The sequence below is a fragment of the Pristis pectinata genome, chromosome 9 (assembly GCF_009764475.1).
Source record: "Pristis pectinata isolate sPriPec2 chromosome 9, sPriPec2.1.pri, whole genome shotgun sequence".
Classification (NCBI taxonomy): Eukaryota; Metazoa; Chordata; class Chondrichthyes; order Rhinopristiformes; family Pristidae; genus Pristis; species Pristis pectinata.
This window is the reverse complement of record NC_067413.1, coordinates 46,008,894-46,022,713: the sequence shown is the minus strand read 5'-3', so window position 1 is coordinate 46,022,713 and position 13,820 is coordinate 46,008,894. Positions and strand designations below refer to the sequence as shown.

Sequence of the window (13,820 nt, the reverse complement as noted above, 5' to 3'; positions counted from 1 at the left end):
TTTTCCTCCCAACCCCTTAACTACCAATTTTGTCAGCAAAGCCCCCTTCCCCATCTTGATTGTCTCCCCAACCATCCGCAGTTACCCATTCAACTACTCCAGCCTAATCTCTACTCCAACCACGCCTCCACCCTTCTTCCCAACCCTGGCTGGATCCTTCTCAATCCCACACAATTCCTATTCTCTCTTTAACACATGCATCCTTTTCTTCTTTTTACTCCTTAACCTTAATCCTCTCTCCACCCACCATCATATTCCACAGCCTAACTGACTTTCTCTAGAGTGGTGGAAAACAACAGATGATGGACTTTTCTGCACAAAATGTCCTTGATCCTTGGGCCTTGTGGCAAACTTTGGGTCTTGTTTAAAATTTAGGACAAAGTACTTGTGAATTATTGTGTGTAATTATTTAAAATAAGCTGGTGCCTGTTTGCAGGATTTCCATTAAATGGTCTGGATTTTGTTAATGAGGTGGTCCAATAATATTCCTCAGAGCAAGTTTTCATTTGAGCTATTTTCTTTTTTTCATATATTTGTGTCAAAGTATCCAAAGAAAATTAATTATTTTTACCACTGAAAATGATAAATAAAACAAGATGAAAATCTCATCTCTTGAGCAACAAGATGATCTCTTTTCTACTTTTATTCTGTTTTAAAGCTGACCTTTACAAGGATAATTAAACCTCCCTAACCTAAGTAGAGAATTTAGTTATGTTCTTCTTAAAAGGTATGTTATGTATGTGATAGTTTTAGAGTGACCTAAAATTGAGAGTCAACGTAATGGATATGTGTGGATGATGCAGGTCACCATGTTTGTAGCCTAAAGCGCTTGGTGATTAATCAGAAGTACAGTCTTGCCATTTGATTTTCTGTTGATGTGTTTCATGTTATTTTGTACTTTGCTCACGAGGCCATCTTCTTAACAGGTCTGATTGTGCTGCTGCTCCTTCTCCATTCAGCTTGCCTGTTATTGTGACTCAGAGGTAAGCCTTTTCACACTTTTTGCCAACATCTTTTAATGTTATTTCTTTCCCTTCATTAAAATATCTTAATGGTGTGTCTGCGCACATTTCTATCCATCTTGGTTTGGCGTGGCAGGGTGTTCATGGGCACAGATTTCAAGTTGCTGAAAAAGCAATAACTCGGAAACTTAATCATGACAGAATAGAAATAAAACCTACTACCTCAGAAAATAAGCCAATCAAATTGATGAAAAAAGATTTTAAAAAAGCTGTGCGGCAACCATTTTTTTTTCTTTTTCCTGACTTAAAAATGTAGCTTCTGCCATAATAAAATGCATTAAAAAATGCAGTTTTATGTCTGTGAGCTTCATTGATGATTTTACTTGGAAACCCAGTTTTTCTCAAATGTGTTTATTTACAACTAATTTTTTTTTCTCAGTTCAAAGACATAGCTCACTACATCAGTCCCTGCAAATTCAGTATTTCGTCTTGAGAATGTGCATGGAATTATAGAGGCATATGGCACAGAAACAGGCCTTTGGCCCACCAAGTCTGCGCTGACCATCCACTTACACTAATCCTAAATTAAAATGTTTTATTCTCTCCATATTCTTATTAACTCTCCCCAGATTTTACCACTCATGCTAGGGACAGCTTTCAGTGGCCAGTTAACCTATTAACCTGCATGTCTTTGCAATGTGGGAGGAAACCAGAGCACCTCGAGGAAACACGTGGTCGTGAGAGAATGTGCAAACTCCGTACAGTCATCACCTAAAGTCAGGATTGAACCAGGGTGCAGCCTCTACTAGCTTTACTCTAGCAGCTGTGCCTCTGCCACTGTGCAGTGTGAAGTATTGCCCAATTGAAACAAAAATAAACTTCAGATTTTGGGAATCTGAAATTAAAAAACAAATTGCTGGGAATTTTCAGCAGGTCAGGCAGCATGTGTGGAGGAACAGAGTAAACATCTCAGGTCAATGTTCCTTCATGAGAAAGTCCAGTTTTCCAATTAAGTCTTTTAAGGTACTTTTTGGATATCTTTTTATCTATCGTGTTTCACTAGACTAGACACTTCACTCATTTCCACAGCTCAAAAGCCTGTTGAAAGCACAGTTCAATTTTCGTTTATAACATTTTGTGGGAATTTTGACATGAAACTAATATATTTCAGAGATAATATTTTTGTATGCACCTGGTTTATTTAAAACAACCATATAATTGCTGTTTTATCATTTGAAGACTTAATTATTGATTTTTTTTAATATAATGTGCACATGACTTTACCAATCATTTCTGAATTATTCAGTATATAATAGGGATGCAAACTTACAGATTATAAATTAATGGAAACTTCTGGTTTTAGTATTTAACTAATTGAAAACACAATTATTTTGTTAACCCACCCATTAGCTCACTTTTCCAGTGTAGTTCCTGGAGCTGCTAGCATGGTGACTTGTTAAGGCATACCTGATGTCTGACTGAGTCTTGATATGTAGGATCTAACACTGTAACATCGCTATAGTTCTAATTGGCTAGAAACCTCCATATAGGATGCTTTAATTATAGTAGATATTATTGTGTTTTTTTTAAATTATTATGGTTTGTTATCCCTGTCATTACTTTGATTTGTTTTATTAATTCAAAAAGGTACAACTTGATGGTCAAAGTAGCAGTTCATCATGCTGTGAGTCCCTACTGTATTGTTGTTCCATCTACTTCGGACCCTATGACCTTGACACCTGTATCAGATATGTTGAAAGTAGTCTGGAATCTTGCATGGTATCATGGAATCGAGCAGACCTTAGATCAGGATGGATGTCAAAGAAAAGATACCTCACCAGAGTAAGTGTACATTTTATATTGTTCGTTTTTTTTGCATTATAATGGGCTCCACGATATGAATTCTGGTCACCAAGCCTGCCAGATGGCACAAACGTTTTAAAAACATTGGTGAACAATATTAACAGTTTTTTTTATTTAAAAAAATAATGTAAATGAATTTTGATGGAATTCTCAATTTATCCATGCAATTCTTTGGAAAAATGCTTTCAAGTTTAGGCAATATGGTTTCATTGGTCAATATTTATTGCCCATCTGTATTTTTTCATGATCTGAATTTCCTCTTGAACCAAGAGCACTTTTGATAGTTCGCTATGGGTCTAGTCACATTTAAGCCAGACTCAGAAGGGTAGGTAGATATCCTTTCTTTAAAAGACATCGGTGAATCATTTGGGTTTTTATGACAACTTAGTTTTTTGTATATGAGTATTGATGCTTGCTTTTTATTCTGTTTTATTTAGAATATAAATTCTCCAGGCTGAGTTTTGAACTTAAGCTCCTTGATCATCATTTTAGGTCTCAGGATTACTAGGTTTCTGGATTAGTTTTACATAAATGGGTCTGGCAATTTTTTTGATGCAAATTATGATACTATTCTGCAATGAAACATGCATAGTACCTGGAGGAAATTATGTAAGTTCAATAGATGGTTACATCTAGTACCGTTTCTCCCATGCTTGGGGATAGAGCTAACATATGTGATGTTAAGCCACCCATGCAGATGGTGGAATTCCCAAGTGCTTGACCCCTGTCTTTCATGATGTTTGAGGTTGTAGGTTTGGGACTGACTGCAATGCATTTTATAGATGGTGCGCACTGCAGCCACTGTAAGCAGGTGATGGAGGAAAGTAATATTTAGAGTCATAGAGATGTACAGCATGGAAATAAGCCTTTCGGCCCAACTCATCTGTGCTGACCAAGATGTCTATCTGAGCTAGTCCCATTTACCTGTGTTTGGCCCATATCCCTCTTGACCTTCTCGATCCATGTACATGTCTAACTGTCTTATAAGCATTGTAATTGTACCCACCTCTACGGCTTCCTTTGGTAGCTTGCTCCATATACCCATCAGCCTCTGTGAAATTTTTCCCCTTGGGTCCCTTTTAAATCTTTTCCCTCTCACCTTAAATCTATGCCCTCTAGTTTTAAACTCCCCTATCCTGAAGAAAAGACTGTGACTATTCACATTATGCCTCTCGTGATTTTATATTTTTATATATGATCACCCCTCAGCCTCTTACGCTCCGGGGGTGGTGGAGAGAAAAGTCCCAACCTATCCAGCCTCTTCTTAAAGCTCAAGCCCTCCAGTCCTGGTGACACCCTTGTGAATCTTTTCTGCACCCTTTCCAGATTAATGACAGACTTCCTATAACTGGGTGACTAGAACTGTGCACAATACTCCAAATATGTTCTCACCAACAACTTACACAGTTACAGCATGACATTCCAGCACCTGCACTCAGTGCCCAGACCAATGAATGCAAGCATACCCAACACCGTCTTTCCCACCCTGTCTACCATGCACTCCTAACTTGTACCTTGTGGAAGATGAGAGGTCTTTAGGGTATCAGGAGGTGAATTACTCACTGTACGCTTGGTCTCTAAACTGACTTCTCTATAATTATTCTTTGCGTGTTGACATGAGCAAGTTAGCAGTAGGATGTCCAACCAATGAATGTCATCCTATTAATTTCCTTTTCTGGTCCGTGTGGTTTAATGTTGCACCACTTTGAGTAATTTCCTACTGACAGAATTTGAAGGACTACTTTCTAATCTTCCTGGGGACTAATCCAGTGCATGATACAAGAACAAATGAGTTTCTCAAAGCAGTAAAACTGGATGATCTGTGATAATCCACATGTCTCAAAATCAGCAGTCAAGAAGTGATTAGGGAATCAAAGTAGAAATGCAGATCCAAAATGTCCTTAAATAAACCTGAGACACAAGAGACTGCAAATGCTGGAATCTGGAGCAACACACAAACTGCTGGAAGAACTCAACAGGTCAGGCAGCATCTATGGAGGGATTTTGGGTTTGGATTGAGACCCTTCATCTGGACTGGAAAGAATTTGTCTGATATTATGGTCTGATTGATTGTTAATATTTTAGCTTTATCTGAACTGTTCTGTATTGTATTTCACAGTGCATTAAATAATGAAGCTACACCATTTAATTGTACCCCTATTGATTTAAATGATGTATTGATTTGTTTTGTTTTATAGATTTCCAGAAGACATGAGATTGTCTCCTGTTGACAAAGTAGTGCTAAAAGCAAGTTACGTTACCAGTGGTCTGCAGGACTCTCTTCTTTCCATCACCCAGGCAGTCTCTCACGGTGCCGTCAATTCTGCTCTTGCCAGGATGAGATTATATTTATTGAATGACAAACTAGCATTGAAACAAGGAACTGGTAGCAGTATATCTATATTACACAACCTTGAGTGGCATACAGCATTGGGCAGGTTTGTACAATTGTTGAAAATGCAACCCTTGAATATCTGCCATTTATAACAGTTATTCTTCATATGTCCTTATGGTTCATGTATGTTTTAATTAAAAGCTCTATCCACCATTTTTCTTCAAGTGATTTCCATAGTAGTATCATAAATGTGGTTAAAGCTACTGTTTGATGTATCTGAAAAGAAGTATGTTTAAATGCAACAGGGTGGGTTGCTGCTGAATGGCTTTTAACATGTTGCTCAAGACTAGCAAATTTGCTCAGGAAAGGCTTGCATTTCATCTTTAAAGTAAATCTGAAGCAGTTTCAATAATGTCCAACTTTTGAAAATTCTGCCAGTTTCCATTGTTCTTAAGTCGTTGTGCTTGGCGACTCGGGAACTGAGGGGGAGACGTCTAGGATACCCGGTTTGATGGTGAAGGAAGTTTAGAGAGGTCAGACCAGAGGTGTCCTGTTTGGGGTGAAGAGACTGGCCCTGAAACACCGGCCTGTCTCCTATGCGAAACATTTTTAGACATTGTCCCCATTTGTATCCTACTGCCCCAGTCTTATTACAACATAATTGAACTCTCAACTTGTTGCATTGAATACATTTCCAACATCTGCTGCATACCTTCGTTCTCTTAACCAAAGTTACTAAATAGAGTGGGACAGTTTCAGAACATAGAAATAAAGTTACAATTAATCAGGCACATTGTTTAATAGACTTTGAAACAGCACTTAGATGTAAATGAAGTAGGGTGATAATGATTTAGGAAGTTCCATAATGTGAAGTTGTGGTGACCAATGATCTCTCAGTTCACCTTGCAGAAAGGGTAGGAACTTGTTATCAACCAACGCTGGAAATCAAATGGTGGTGGGTCTGAGGAGATTGGGAAGAGTGAGATCATGAAAAGAATTAGAAAAAAAGTGAGAAATTTAAAAGGAATTCAATGGACTGTTGAAGGTGTATGCAGCAATAAGGATAGTTTAGAATACAGTCAATGGGATTCTGGATTAGTTAGAGTTGGAATAAGATGCAGTTTAATTAGTTGATGAGAAAGTATTGTAAGTATTAAACTTTGAAGTGATTATATGAATGAAAATTTCAGCAAGGCATTTGTGACATGGACAAGTATTGGTGATGAAGAGATGTAAACATTGGGTGTAGATTTTGAAATTTGGTTTAAGGTCATGCAGGACATTGGAGATGATCACTGCCAGGTTCAGGGAGTATGAGCAGTCTGTACAGGGATGGAATAGATACCTATGGTGCAAAAGATTTTAATGGAATGTAACAAGTGTAATAACAGTTTATTCCAGTTTTATTTTCCTTCTTCCAACAACACTGTCCGTGACAAAATCAAAGCTGAACATCTGATGAATTTGTTGGGAAATGTGCATCAGCATATTTTTTGTTTGAACTATGTTTTACTTCTTTTGTGAAGCAACCTTGACAAGGAGACTTTTCAACATATGAATGTATGAATTAGGAGCAGGAGTAGGACACTCGGTCCCTTGAGCCTCAACTCTGCATTCTTGCCTATCCTTAGTAACCCTGGTTTCAAATGGGAATAGGAATAAAGCTGGAAGATTGCATGTTGTAGGTATACACAAATCTGACAGAACTATGGTTTAATTTGCATAATTAATATGTGTATGCAATAGTTTAGTTGTTATATTTCAGAAGGAGGATGTTAGGCTCATTGACTTTCCTCACTGAGCAACCCATCAGTTCCATTAGCCTACTCTTTTCCCATTTTTTATTTGCAGGCACTAATTGTTTCTGTTTCCATTCCCCTTAAGGCAATGAATTCCAGATCCTAACTACTATGGGTAAAAAAAAGCTTATCCTCTCAAAACCCTTTTATCTTTTGCCCAATCTGTGTCCTTTGGCTCTTCTGCCATTGGAAGAGCTTCACTCTACCTTCTTATCAAAACTAGCCATGATTGTGTGTACACTCCTCTCTTCCTTCTTTACTCCAAGGAATCTGCATTATAGCATTGCAGCTGAAATCCTTGATCCCTGGAAGCATTCGAGTAAACCTTTAATGCACACTTTCAAGGACCTTTTGTATTTTTCTGAAAGGTGATCCGAATTGGATGCAGTATTCTAATTGAAGCATAAGAAGTATTTTGTACATGTTCAACATAAATTCCCCGCTTTTGTACTCTATGCCTCTATTTATGAATGTATGATCTTGTATGCATTATTAACCACCCTCTCAACCTGCCCTTTCACTTTCAAGGATTAATGCATGTACATAACCAAGTGTCTCTCTTCCTGCACCCTTTTTAGAATTTTGCTGCAGGGTTTAAATTGTCTCTCCTGACACTTCCTGCCAAAGTGTTATCTCTTCACATTTTTCTGTGTTAAATTTAATCATCTGTTTGTCTGCCCATTCAGCCAGCCTGTCCATGTCTCCTCGCAGTAACTGAAAAGCAACAAGGTTGCTGGTTCTGGTAATCTGAAACCAAAACAGTAAATTCTGCTGAATATTTCTCTCCTTGCAGTCTTTTACTGTCCTCCTCACTGTATACCATACTTCAAAACTGTGTGTCATCTGCACATTTGAAAATTTTCCATGTGCCTCAATGTTATTAACCAGCGTTTCAAGTGGGACATTAGCAAACTCCTCCTGACAATCAATGCCGACTGCATTCCCTTCACTGACTTTCTCTTTCACCTCATTAATGAATTAAATCAAATTAGACTAAAACAATTTGCCTTTAACAAATCCACACTGACTCTCCTTTATCAGCTCAAACTAATCCAAATGCCTATTAATATTTTCCCTGAAAGCAACCTTTCAACTGAAGTTAAACTGACCAACCTTGGTTTGTCCTTCTGTTCCCACTTCAACAAGGGTGTTACAATTTCCAGCTCCCTGACACCTTCAGGGAGGATTGGAAGATTATAGCAAGCCTTCTGAAATCTCAAACCCACCTTCTTGTGCAACCTACAATAGAACATAGAACAGTACAGTACAGCACAGGAACAGGCCCGTCAGCCCACAGTGTTGTGCCGAACTAATTAAAGTAGTAATTAAAAGCCTGCTAAACTAGTTCCTTCTGTCAACATGTCCATATCCCTCCATTCTCTGCATATTCATGTGCCTATCTAAGAGCCTCTTAAATGCCTATCATATTTGCCTCCACTACCACCCCTGGCACCCCTTATAGCCCAGCATGTATTCCATCTGGAAATGGTGAATTATTTACTCTTTAGCAGTGCCGGCCTTTCTTGCACTACCACCTTGTTAAATTCATTCCACCTGTTATCTCTAGTACCTCCCTTTTAGGTTTTGGCAGCATCCTCTTCCTTGATAAAGATGGATACAAGTTACTCATTCAGTATTCCAACTACATCTTTTGATTCTGTGGTCACTTTCAAAATCCCTAATCAGCCCCACTCCTTTTCTTATTACCTAGTTACGATTCCCCTTCATGTTATATGCCATTCTCTTTGTATTCTCTCCCTTTGTTTCTATCTTCCTTTTCACTTCTCTATCTACTTTTTCCACTTCATATGTATCATGCACTTTATTTCTTTCATCGTTTTCTTTATCTCCTTGATCATGCAAGGACGAATAGCTTTGATTTTCTTGCCTTCGTTCCCCTATTGGGATTGTACCTAGTCTGTGCCTGGAACATCTACTCATTAAAGGTCAGACATTTTTCCCTTAGAGTTTTACCTACCAATATTTGGTTCCACTTTATCTTGGCCAGTTTTTTTTTCTCATTCTACTGAAGTTAGCCCTCTTCGAATTTAGGTCTATTTAAAATTTCTCTTGCTTGTCTCCATTTTCTGCATTATGATCTAAGATCACTGCTCTTCAAATGTTCTGTTACACTGCCTCCCACAGTCCCCACCACATGCACACACTTTACTCGTTACACTAATATTGTTCAATCGATATCAGAGTAATTGAAATTATCCAATATCGCAAGATCTACTGATATCCACAGATCTTGTACGCTTCTGTAATTTTCTGTTGGTTTGTTTTCTCTCGTTTTTGGACAAAACTGGTGGTGAAATGTGCAACTAAGAGGCTATACGGTACATTGACAGCATAGAAAGCGCTCTGAAAGATTGGAATTTCAATTTTTATGATTTCAGTCTATGGTTTTGATTTATTTTAACCTCTTAATTTACTTAGGACAGAAGTTGGCATTTCAAAAATAATACAAAATCACAGGTATTGAAATTAAATTCCTGCTTTGTTCCATGACCTGCCTTGGTATGAAATGTCACACAGTTGTTATTAATTATGTTCTAGGTTTTTACAAGTTCTTCCAGCCTGTGCTGCAGATGAGAAACTTTTAGCTGATGTTGTCGCTTTCCTAACCAAAATGTTGATAGCACAAAGGGATGCTACAAATGCCGAATACCTAAGCTCACTGCTGGAGCTCCTGGTTAAACAGGTACAGTAATAAAATATAATTAATGCTTTTAGTAAAAATAGATTAAAGGCGTTAATCCAACAAGGGTACCTGTGCTCATTAATGTATGTTGAATATAAATTCAGGGGATAACTTCATATGAGTTTAGTCAGTCGGTGTCAATTTTGGAAGGAATGAATAAAATTTTACTCAAAAATATAAATTGTGTACAATCGCCTTCTGTTGAAGTGAACAAAGTGGTCCAGTTTTATTTACTGGGGCTTTAAAGATTCAATGGCAAACTTTATCAGTGAAGTAATTTCCACAAAAAAAGCGGTTATAGTGCACTGATTATAGAGAAGTGTTTAACCGACTAGCCTGGTAGGCTCTCGTTGATTTTTTTTCCCTCCTCTTAGTTTCCTTAGGACAGAGTGTTGGGCAAAAATTAACATTGGGTTCCTATCAATCCTAACTTCCCACTGACGAAGTGCTCATTTTAGCTAAACTAGCTGTTCTCTTTTACTACTCTTCAGGTTTTCTGTAACAGCAGCTTAATTTGCATTTGAATTTCTATTTATAGAATTTCATGAAGAAGGTCTGAGCAAAGTCTTTTGATCCCTCTCACAGTCAACAGTTTACAATCCCTTAGTTATAGTGCCCAGGTCATATATTCCATTTTTGGCTTATCCTTGTGTCCCTTAACAATTCCCTTTCATTTGGTTTCTTGTGGATTTATTACCTGTACCTTGCATTTCATTCCATTCTCTGCCTTAAAATAATTTAGATCTTAAGAACCTTTGACCTTTGTAATCAGCATCTTTCCCCAGTTAAGGTATTATTTAATGATCCCTAATCTTGTTAATAGCTTGAAAGCCTGACACTTCATGATCTTGTCTCTCAAAAAGCAAACTTTGCTTTTTATCAGTTTTACCCAACATTTCATTATCTTCTGTTTAACACTGTTTTAAATTCGTATTCTTACAATTCTTGAAATTAAATATCTCTTAGGTACACTTTCCCAAACAGTGCATTGTAGTCAATGTTCATCTCTCTTTTTCAATATCTTTAATTCCAAATAAAAAGTACAAAGTACATGAAACAAAGGAAAAAAAAGTTACAACATAGATTGTATTGAATCACACTAAAAACCACAATGCTTCATATTAATAAACAAAAATGATAACTAATTAGTATTGATAAGTTGGAATAATTTTATTATATAAAAAAAATCTAACCCCACTACCAAAACCGAAGCTGTTTAGTAACATCCTAAAGACGTAGTAGTATTGGCCAATATCTGTACTTTAAGCACCAAATCAGTGGTTTTGAAAGTAGTTCATAAAAAGTCCCCATAATATTTGAAAGTTCAGAATATATCCAGAAATAGAGCAACGAATCTTCTCTAAACTTAGATATGACATAACATCCCGTAACCATTGAGCATGAGTGGAGGGAGTAGTTTCCTTCCATTTAAGCAAAACAGCCCTCCTGGCTATAAGAGAAATGAAGGCCAATATATGTAAGTCGGAAATCTCCAGAATTATATCTTTTTCTCCAACAATCCCAAATAATGCAGTTAAAGGATTTGGCTTAAAATTTATTTTAAAAAGTACGGAAAAGGTTTGAAATACCTCTATCCAGTATTTTTCCAGACTCTGACATGACCAAAACATATGAATTAAAGAAGCATCTCCATTATTGCATTTGTCACAATAAGAAGATATATCCGAATAGAAACGCGATAACTTGTCTTTGGACAGGTGAACTGTATGGACCACTTTAAATTAAAGGAGGGAGTGATGTGCACACAATAACGAAGTATTAATCAGTTGAAAAATTTGATTCCAAGTTTCCTCAGAAATTGAAATTTGCAGATCACATTCCCAAGCATTTTTAATTTTGTCTAAAGGGACCTTATTTTTTCCTGATAACCTACCATAAATCTTAGATATTGAAGCATCATAAAAAGGCTTCAAATTAAAAATTACATATAGTAAGTTCTTATCAGGACTTACAGGGAAAGTATGTACTTGAGACCGGAGAAAATCTCTAATTTGCAAATATCGAAAAAGAGTAAGTTTTTGGCAAATTATATTCAGTTGACAATTGTCCAAACGTTAAGAAATTTCCTCCAACAAACAGATCCTGAAAACAAGTAATACCCAATCTATTCCATTCTTTAAAAACTATGTCAGTCATAGAAGGTTTAAAAAAAACAAAAATGGGACGAGACAAGGAAAATCTAAATAAACCATAATATTTTCTAAATTGTAACCAAATCCTCAAAGCATGTTTAACTACCAAGTTATCAGTTCGTTTATTTATTGATAAAGGAAGTGAAGAGCCAAGCAAAGAAATAATAGAAAATTTTTTAACAGAATTAGCTTCCAAAGAAAGCCATAGTGGACAGGCCTCATGATTAATATGGTGTAACCAAAAAGTAAGATTTCGTATATTGACTGCCCAGTAATAAAACCTAAAGTTGGGTAAAGCAAAGACTCCATTATTTTTAGCTTCCTGAAAATGAACTTTATTTAATCTAGGATGTTTATTTTGCCATATGTAAGAAGATATAATTGAGTCAAGAGAATCAAAAAAAGACTTAGGAATAAAAACAGGTAGAGCCTGAAATAGATACATAAATTTAGGTAAAATATTCATTTTAATAGAATTAGTGCGGATAATCAGCGATTATAGAGAGGGGTGACCAATTGGGTAAGACCCTTTTCACATAATTCAGTAAAGCAAGAAAGTTCTCTTTAAATAAGTGTTTATAATTTTTAGTAATAGTTACACCCAAATAGGTAAAATGATCTCTTACAATTCTAAGAGCAAGGTTAATATTGAATGGCATCAGATTGTTCAAAGGGAAAAGTTTGTTCGTGTAAATTCGGTTTATATCCTGAAAATTGGCTAAAACGGGAAAGTAAAGAAAGCATGGAAAGTAACAAAGTCTCAACATTAGAAATGAAGTGCGGTAAATCATCAGCATAACGCGAAACTTTGTGGGTAGTACCTCTGCTAAAGATACCAGTAATCTCTGTAGATTCTCGAAAAGCAATAGCTAAAGGTTCTAGGACCAGGTCAAATAGCAAAGGGCAACCCTGTCTAGTTCCGCGTTGAAGTTGAAAAGGTTCAGAAAGTTGAAAGTTAGTAAGAACACGGGCAGAAGGAGGTAAATAAAGTAATTTAATCCATTGAATAAAATCGGGCCCAAAGTTAAATTTCTCTAAAGTTTTAAATAGGTAACTCCATTCGACCCAGTCAAAGGCCTTCTCGGCATCTAGAGAAATCACACATTCCGATATTTCTTTAGAAGGAGAATAAATAATATTCAATAAATGACGAATATTAAAATGGGCATAACGGTTTTTGATAAACCCCGTCTGATCATCAGATATAATTGATGGTAAAATATTTTCTGATCTATGAGCCAAAACTTTAGATAAAATTTTAACATCAACATTCAGTAAAGAAATTGGTCTGTATGAGGAACATTCCGTTGGGTTTTTATTCTTCTTAAGAATAAGTGAAATGGAAGCTTCATAAAAGGATTGTGGTAACCTTCACAATTTAAAAGAATCCAAAAAAACAACTTAAATAAGGTATAAGCAGTAAGGAGAAAGCCTTATAGAATTCTCCCGGAAATCCATCAGGGCCCGGAGTCTTTCCAGAGTGCATTGACGGTATAACTGCGGCGATTTCCTCATGAGTAATAAATTTATCAAGTTGTTTTCGGTTATCGGCAGAGAGTGTAGGAATATTTAATTGGTCGAAAAAGTTGTTCATTACAGTATCATCTTTAGGAGAATCAGAACTATAAAGTTTGGAATAAAATTCTCTAAAAGTATCATTTATTTCTAAATGATCTATTGTCCTTTCTCCATTGGCTTTGCGAACTTCTTTAATTTGCCGTCTAGCTATAGAGGTTTTTAATTGATTAGCCAATAATTTACCTGTTTTATCTCCATGGATATAAAATTGAGTGTTATCTTTTAAGAGTTGATTCTCAATTGGATATGTTAAAAGGAGATTGTATTTGGTTTTAATTTCAACTCGCCTTTTATATAAAGTGGGATCTATTTTTGGTCTAGAAATTTCAATTGATTGGCTAAATCAATCCTCACTGTGTTAGCTTTTTTTCTTAATGTTTGCCACGTAAGAAATAATTTGTCCTCTAATAAAGGCTTTAAAAGCAT

The 13,820-nt window shown here is 36.3% G+C and overlaps 1 protein-coding gene across 3 annotated transcripts in view; it reads left to right on the top strand.

The window, feature by feature from the left end:
* The window catches only part of rttn (rotatin), a 184,017-nt gene that overhangs the window by 72,328 nt on the left and 97,869 nt on the right, over window positions 1–13,820 (top strand). For all 3 annotated transcript variants that reach the window (XM_052024022.1, XM_052024021.1, XM_052024023.1), the window contains 4 exons: window positions 927–983; window positions 2,610–2,804; window positions 5,024–5,263; window positions 9,519–9,663. In XM_052024022.1, the coding sequence (XP_051879982.1) occupies window positions 927–983; window positions 2,610–2,804; window positions 5,024–5,263; window positions 9,519–9,663 (637 nt within the window). The remainder of the gene's footprint in view (window positions 1–926; window positions 984–2,609; window positions 2,805–5,023; window positions 5,264–9,518; window positions 9,664–13,820) is intronic.